Raw genomic sequence first — 8,107 nt, 5'->3', positions numbered from 1 at the left:
CAAACAGTCTCCATTTACTAATTAGGCACCACAAGATTTTATTTAGAGTGTCAAAATAAAGGGGTCTAAAAACCCTTATATCAGAAAGCTTTGAAAAACTAGGAATTGTTTTTCTTTCACTTCATAATTGCACTCCATTTTATGTTGATCTATCTTGATTTAAGATTTAAAATCTTTTTATGTGGTTTAACTGTAATGTATTTCTGATTGCTCTAAACCTTTTGACTATCAATCTCAAAGAGGCTCACACTCCAAAATCTGAAAGAGGGAAACTGAAAAAAGAAATGCAAATTCAGTTGCGTAAAATGTGTAAACCATTCATGTCCTGTTGTAAGGACATGAACAGAAATTATAACAGCAACATGTTGTCTTTAAAGAGCCCACTTACACTTTTTTGGGATTCCCACTTACTGGGAATCCCACGTTTATCCCTTACTAGACTGTGGAGAAGCCATATAGAACGTTACCTTTTGTGTATTCTGTGAAACATTTAGAGGACCTTCAGGCAACTTTGCCAAGGTTGCTGAAAGATAATTTTTAAAAATCCTGGAACAGCCAGAGGGAATTGTTCAAGGATTGGCCTCAAAAAAATCCTTCATAAGGAACATCCCCTAAAGGATGTGCAAAGGTTTGAAGATTATTCAGAGTAGCAGAAGAAACCGAGTCTCACGCTCTTGTGTTATCTTGCTTTAAATATTTATAAATCAATGTGGTCATTTCAAAGAGACTTATATTTAGTCACAGCTGATGTTTCTTGGTGACAACTACTCATATCTCTGGTCTGTTTCCACCCTCTTCAGCTTTGAGTAAACTTGAAATGTTTAACAAGATGTAAACTGTGGACAGTCCCAGCAAAACCACAGCCGTTTCTCTGGAAACTGCACTGTGTTTCTGATTTGTCTTGAACATCTGCAGCAGTTTCACTTACGATACAAATGAGGTGTATCACATAAAATACACAGAAGAGACTTTTGCGTGTAAAATTTGGCAGTAAATTAGAAGTAAAGTTTCAGAAAGTACAAAAACTTACTTTTACCTTCGTCAAATGTATTTTTTTTCATGTCATATTTAGCTGTCATCAGTATAGCTTCAGAGTGCTGCACTTTGTCTTTTAAACACACACAGCAAAGCAAGAGTACCTCTTTCCAATTCATTTTCTGCTTCACTGGCTCTGTTTGCTTGTGTTGATTTTTATCAAATAACTGATCCCTGCAATACAGAGGCTCCTATCACCTTGTTTATTCTTTGAGCCTTACGTGCTGAGGCTGCCAGATTACATAAAGTGCTTTACAAAGCCATTGACTCCTCTTAAATACAACCACAGAGTTTCATGTATTTTTTATGACTTTATGCAAAGGATTGACAGAAATTATTGCTTGGTGCTGAGATCCAAAATTTATTTTTAAGAAGAGAGAATAAACATCTCAGATGTTAAGCATGAGGTCTAGGCAGGTACACAGGTATCAAAGCTTTCAAGGCATGGAAATTATAAAACTTATGCAGATTACAACACAAGCAGGGCATGTAAATGCCCCTGTTTTATAGAGTTTTATTTTTTTTAAATCTGTTTAAAACATATTTTTTCTATCATCTTCTGTGTATTTTATCTCATCTTCTTCCTTAAACATGCATGGAGCTGTTGCTGATCTGGAGAGCTTTTTCAGTGATTAACTGAGTGCAAAAAGGAGTATTAGAGGAGATCCTTCCTCCCAGCAGCTGTCAGACTGCAACCATTACTGCTCCCAACAAAACCAATATATATTTTACATCGATGCTGGCATTTGCACAATGACCTATACTGTTCTTACTCATTTTTAAATATCATTTCTGCTATTGTTGTACATCTGAATTTCTGCTTTAATGAACGTTATTGTAAACTGTAAATAGTTCTTTTTTAATATTCAATACACATGCATACTATGAACATTGTTGGAAAAGTGATCTGACTGAATTGATCATCCAGTGGATCATAAGTTGGATATTTTTATTTCTAACAAATGCACAGTATTTTCAGTATGTGATTGTTATTGCTATTATCATTGATATTGTTGATAATGCTTTTTATATTATGTTTCAAACTTTCTGTGGACCTTTATACCTGACAATGCTGTAACACCAGAAGTTCCCCTTTGCAGGACAATAAAGGCAGTTCTATTTTATTCTTATATCCACAGCTTAGTTCAGCAACATTTGTTTTAAATGCACCATGTAAATGAATCCTCCATGACTTGTGTTCACATTTCCTGCTTTTGCTTGCAATGCCAGGAATAGGTGGTTCACTAAACAATGAATGAAATGGTCTGTGAGGTTAAAGAGTTTCAGGAAATTCTGGACTTTGACCATTTCCCAAACCTATTCAAAAGCCACTAATGTTTTAAATCACAATGTTGGATGTTTTTTTACAGCAGGAAAGGACTTCAAGTCAGACAGGTCATGTTGTCTGGTGTTGATCTCAAAGGCTGAACAAGTGGATTTCTTGGTTTAGCAGTACTGAGCAGGATGTGAACAGACCCTTGTCAGTCACCTGAAGACAAGAATTTTACACTTTTTGACTTGACTGCTACAAGTTTCTGATCGTGTTGCTCTTGTTAGTGTTAGCTCTGTCCTGGCACTCAGACTGTGAAGTTTTTGTTTATTCCTTCAGTTATCTTCCTTGTTAAAAGGTGGTGTCTGACCATTAACTTCTCTGAGTGTAGGTTACCTATTGAGATGAATATGAGCTCTTCACCCATTTATCTTTTCTTACCCACAGGTACAACCTTATATTGTTTTTTTAAAAAAAGGATAGTTTTGTTTAAAAAAAAAAATCACAATAAAACCACAGAAAGCCAATGTATTTTAGTGCATAATTGTGAAGGGGAAGGAAAATGATACATGGTCTCCTTTAATAAAAAATAAAAATAGAAAACATGTTTGACACATGCCGAACGCCCGTCCTCAAACCAGAGCTGAATCTCCACCCTAAAGTCTTTAACCTCCAATATGTCTTTAGTTTTCAGGGTCTCTGTTCCTGCTGAAGAGCATCATACTGGCATGTTTCACTGTGAGGATGGTGTGTTTGGGCCATGGAGTGTTAGTTTTCTGCTGCACAGTATTTTGCATCTAGCTCAAGACATTGAGAATCAGAGAAGGATGAATGTTATTGTGGCTGTTCATTTAACAGCTTCTTCTCAGCTGGTGCTGATTAAGGCTTGTGCTTTGAACAAAAAGGAAATTAATGGATTGTTGAGTAAAGTCAACAATCCAATGGCAATGGATTAACTAAAAAGATTGCTTTAAAATGTATTGTTGCATGTTTTGCACAGATTACTTTACTAGCACCTATTCCTGTCCCAGAGGGCCTGAGAACCATTTAAAGGTTCTGTTGGTTGAAAAAGGAAAAATGTTAACTTATTAATTTGGGGTTTAAAAATGAAGATTTTAAATCAGAAACTGAACTCTTTTTTGATATTTTTAACATTATATTATAAAATGTATTTGTACAGACATAAAATTACACCCAGGATTATAATAAACAGGGACTGTAAAAAACAATAACAAAAAACAGTGGACACTCATTTAAGTAAACATTTTATTAAAAAAAACATAAAAATCAGACATTTAACAAAATTACTGCAGCATTACAATCTCAAGTGTATAAAGGCAATCTTGAAAAAGTATTATTGCACTCCTCTTGATTGTTCAGCATGTACTTTACTGTAAGGCAAATGTCTAAAATCCTCCGGCTTGTGAAAACATTACATACTGTCCCTCCAGACTACAGCAAACGCAATAAAAAGGTGCAGATTTTAAACTCCAGCATTTGGAAACATTAGCTCAGTTCAAATCACAGTACTGTACATGAAAGTAGTCATAAAAAGCGTCCCGACATGGCTGACTCCTTCATAAAACCTGAAAGTGTTATCAGCACAAGGCTAAAAAAAACAAACTAAAATTACACCAAAAAAGGTTCCTACTTTTAGCAAACAGTACCTGAAGGAAATGAACAGGTGATTTTTGTTGAAACATGGTCTTAAATATTAAACACACTAATACATTCCTGGAAAACAAACAATACGAAACATGAAACATTACGTTTTTCTCTGATCAATGTGTACATTCCTGCTCTTTGAGGTTTGAGTAACAAACAATTTTTTTTTAACTGATTAACTGACCTCTAAAGAAACAGGAAGCATCACATTAAACATAAAGTGCTATTGTCTGAGTTAATTATTTGGCCTTGACAGCAACAAACAGCTAGAATTAGCTGAATCCTAATTTGTATACCAATACTTGATAAGTTTAAGGTTTAAGTATAGTCCCTGAGTCTCTGAGTGTTATTCAGAGAACTGATATCAACCCATTATTTTTCTTCACATTATGATTGTGTGTGTGTATCATGTAAATTATGTATTTGCATATATTTTCAGGATCACGGCTGTCGTCTTCAGAGTGTTTTATTTCATCTGCTTTGGCTGCTTTCTGACGCCTCTATCATGCCTCGAAATCTTGAGTTTTCATTTGCGAGCAAGGCTGCCGGTGAGTCGAACTCTAGAATCTGTGAGCAGGAAGCAGATAAGGCACGCTCGATATAAGTGAATTACATCTAGACACGTCATTGAAACCTTGTAAGAAGCAGAGTACTAAAAGGAATCCCTGACAATTTGGGCTTTTAATTATTTGGACTATTCTTCAATATGAATATTATAAACAAGAACTTAAGAAATTAAAAGTAACTCATATTATCCAGGTATAATATGACTTAATGATGCAGTTAAGGTGGAGACAGTTAAGGTTGTGGCATCAACATCCACAACTCTGGCAGCAGAATCTTTGGTAGCAGAAAGTGTTGCAACACATCTGAAAAGGCCTCTGACTGAACCCTGTTTTTGTATGACAGTCTGCCATGACATGCTAACAGCTCAAAATCCAGGCACGGCAGCAGATATTTCACAGTAGCATGGCCTAGATGACTCCATGGATTGTTGGAAAGCTCAGCTAATCGCCTCATTTATTTTTGCTGCTCCTCTTTAAATAGTGACTAAACTCCCAAATAATTTTTTGCAAATACACAGTCTAAATCAGTTCTTTATGTTTCTGTGAAAGTTTTGTCTAGTTAATCATTAAAAGCCATTTAGAAATAGTAAAATATCAAAAATATATTCCACTTTGTACCAAAAATTATGTTCTCAATAAACCAGTAATCACATTTGGACATTTCATGTTCTCTAAACGCTTCTCAGGTTGTTTTCAAGCAGAAAAAGAAACAACTTTCTTTCTAAGTCAAAGTGCTGCTTCAGTTTGTAAATGTGCTTCGCTTTTCTACCCACCTGGCCGTTGTCCAGGACCATGACCCTGCTGCAGCTCATCACTGTGTTGAGTCGATGTGCGATGATGAGAGTTGTGCAGCGGTTGAACGCAGTGCGAATCGTCTCCTGGATCAGACGATCAGTCTCCGTGTCGATGGCCGCCGTAGCCTCGTCCAGAATGAGAATCTAAAAACAGTTTCGGAGAGAGAAACAATGAAAAGTTCAGCTTTAAGCAGTTACCTGTGCCTTCATACATAGTTAATGATGCAATTAAGGTGGCCAACACTAGGTGGCACTGGTATCCCATTGAAAACTAGATGAAAGGAGGCTCTTATTTTCCCATTAATTGAAACTGAGGAGATCATTGCTCATCCAGAGAAAAGCTGAGGATGTAAATAAAAGATGGCAGGACAACGCAATTGGCACCTTGCTGTTCCTCAGGAGGGCCCTGGCTACACAGAGGAGCTGCCGTTCTCCCACCGAGAAGTTCTCTCCATTCTCCGTCACCTCCGAGTGGAGGGAATGAGGCAGCTGGCAGACCTGTGGAGGGTCACAGGAACCAAACTGTGAGGACAGGCTTTGCATGCAATCTACAACCTGTTGATCAAATAACTTACCATTTCTTTAATGTGGGTTTTCTCAAGAGCGTCCCAGATCTCCAAATCAGAGAATTGATCCCACGGGTCTAAATTGCTCCTGGGAGGAGAAAAATCATATCAAAGATGAAAAAAACTTCACATTAATGCAACAAATTCATTCAAAAGGCCTTTTAGCATCTGAAATTGACATAACTAAATAGAAAGATGTTTACGCATAATAATGATCCTGTATTTTGTATATAAAGGAGAACAAAGTTTATTGCTTCCTGTTTGCGAATGCATTTTTAAGTGACATGAATCTCCACCCAGGTTTGCAGCTTAATTGGATTCCCTTTGCACCAATTTTAATGAATATTTTTCCAAGTTACTGCTGACATACATTTTACAGAGTAATTATTCACAGGCTGTAAATTCAGAAGTGTTAGGAGGCCTATAAACAGCAGCAGGCAGATCTTATGTCTGCCATTACCTGAAATAGTTTTTACTCATCCCACCTGCCCTCCCAAATGTTTACTCATCCAGAAACATCCAACAAACACGCTGCAGGTTTCTGTTCTTGCGTTTCTCTTTCCTTGCACTGCCGTTTTAACCAGTTTTCAGCTTAAAGGTCAGACTCTGCGAGTATTACAAATGATCAATCATGTTTATATTCTGCATATTGAGGTGCTTCTCAATAAATTAGAATAACTTTTAAAATTTAATTTATTTCAGTAAATTAAATTGGGACGTGAGACACATACTTTATAAATGGTTTCATTAGATTTAGAGTAAAATATGTCAAGCATTTATTTCTGTTTGTTTTGACTTCAAGGTAAATTAAAATAAATAAATAAATAAATTAGTTCCTCAAAAATGTCCTGCATGTTTTAGTTGCTTCCCTGCTGCCACACCTGACTTTAACTCAGTGCTTCTCAAATAGTGGGGCGGGCCCCCTTTGGGGGGCGCGGTGCGATACCTGGGGGGGCGTGTGATCCTGGGGAACAGTCTTTTTTTTGGCCGTACTAGTATAAAGTGTAATTGCGCACAGTAGGCGGCAGTGGCGCTCTCATTGTTACTTCTGTCACGTTTGCGACAGTGCAACATTTTACGACTTACAAGACAACAGGTTTGCCTTGGTTAGCAGTGTTAAGTCAACAAAAAGCTCCGACTGCGTTCTGTCTATGGCCTCCGTTATTCAACAACCCCCAACATGAAAAAGTTTTTCACAGGGATGAAAAGAAAAGCGGAGAGAGACAAAGATAATGAGACAACAGAAAGTCAACCGAAAGCTAAGAAGAGGAAATACGACGAAGCGTATTTAGCGCTTGGCTTCACTGTGACTACAGTTGGAGAAGAGGAAAGACCGCTGTGTTTGCTGTGTCTAAAAATGCTCGCAGCGGACAGCATGAAGCCAAATAAATTAGCGCGTCACTTAAATACGTTACATCCCAATCACGCCGGTAAGCCGCTAGAGTTTTTTCAGCGAAAAAAATGTTAATAAGGAAAAAATGTTATGCAGAGATGGATAGTCACAGTGGGGAATGGGGGGCGCGAATAGTTTTCTTCTTGCTAGGGGGGCGTAACGGAAAATAATTGAGAAGCACTGCTTTAACTAATGGTGACTCTCTGCAGCACTTAATGGCCTGCTGAGATGATGCAATCATTAAAATGTAATGTACTGGAGCACAGACAATTCCGAAAACAATTCCAAAAAGTTTGCAAAAAATGCTTTTTTCTCTGACTTTTATTCAATATTCAATAATTACTGCATTCATCTAGAATAAATACTGCTTTCATTTTCTAGTTGGCCTTGAATTTTTAGGGTTTTCTCCTCCACTTCAATCTTTTCCTGTCAGAAACTTTTCTATTTTGTGCTTGTTATACAGCTCACATGCAAACAACACAAAAACTAGCCTGAGAAGCAAAGTAGTTTGATCATTTTGACTAGCAGCCAATCAGAAAGATGAGCATGGAAAATGACATTTCATTAAAAGTTATGGGCAACATGTGAAAAGCTCTGCCTTTCTGTTTGACTTAAAATTAATACAGTTTAGGGATAATCTGTAGATTAATTTTGGATGAACCGAATAATTATTTGATAGCCACCTGAGGAGTTGTGGGTAAAATGCACTTACAAACAAAGTTTTTTCTTTTTCTTTTTTACCAGAAGGTATATATTTTTGTACATTTTTGGTTTAATTATAGCTCTGAGGATATTGTTCCTTCAGCAACTGACATTTT

The 8,107-nt window shown here is 36.9% G+C and overlaps 1 protein-coding gene across 1 annotated transcript in view; it reads right to left on the bottom strand.

Annotated features, from left to right (window-relative positions):
- Window positions 1-4,420: 4,420 nt before the first annotated feature.
- LOC129360543 (ATP-binding cassette sub-family C member 5-like) overlaps window positions 4,421-8,107 on the bottom strand; it is a 31,340-nt gene continuing 27,653 nt past the window's right edge. Inside the window, exons 26-29 of the mRNA XM_055030852.1 lie at window positions 5,906-5,984; window positions 5,715-5,828; window positions 5,310-5,474; window positions 4,421-4,537 (exon numbers count right to left, since the gene is read on the bottom strand). Coding sequence (XP_054886827.1) covers window positions 4,442-4,537; window positions 5,310-5,474; window positions 5,715-5,828; window positions 5,906-5,984 — 454 coding nt within the window. The 3' untranslated portion in view covers window positions 4,421-4,441. The remainder of the gene's footprint in view (window positions 4,538-5,309; window positions 5,475-5,714; window positions 5,829-5,905; window positions 5,985-8,107) is intronic.

The sequence above is a fragment of the Poeciliopsis prolifica genome, unplaced genomic scaffold (genome assembly GCF_027474105.1).
Source record: "Poeciliopsis prolifica strain line A6 unplaced genomic scaffold, Auburn_PproV2 SCAFFOLD006, whole genome shotgun sequence".
Classification (NCBI taxonomy): domain Eukaryota; kingdom Metazoa; phylum Chordata; class Actinopteri; order Cyprinodontiformes; family Poeciliidae; genus Poeciliopsis; species Poeciliopsis prolifica.
This window is presented reverse-complemented; position numbering and strand designations above follow the sequence as displayed.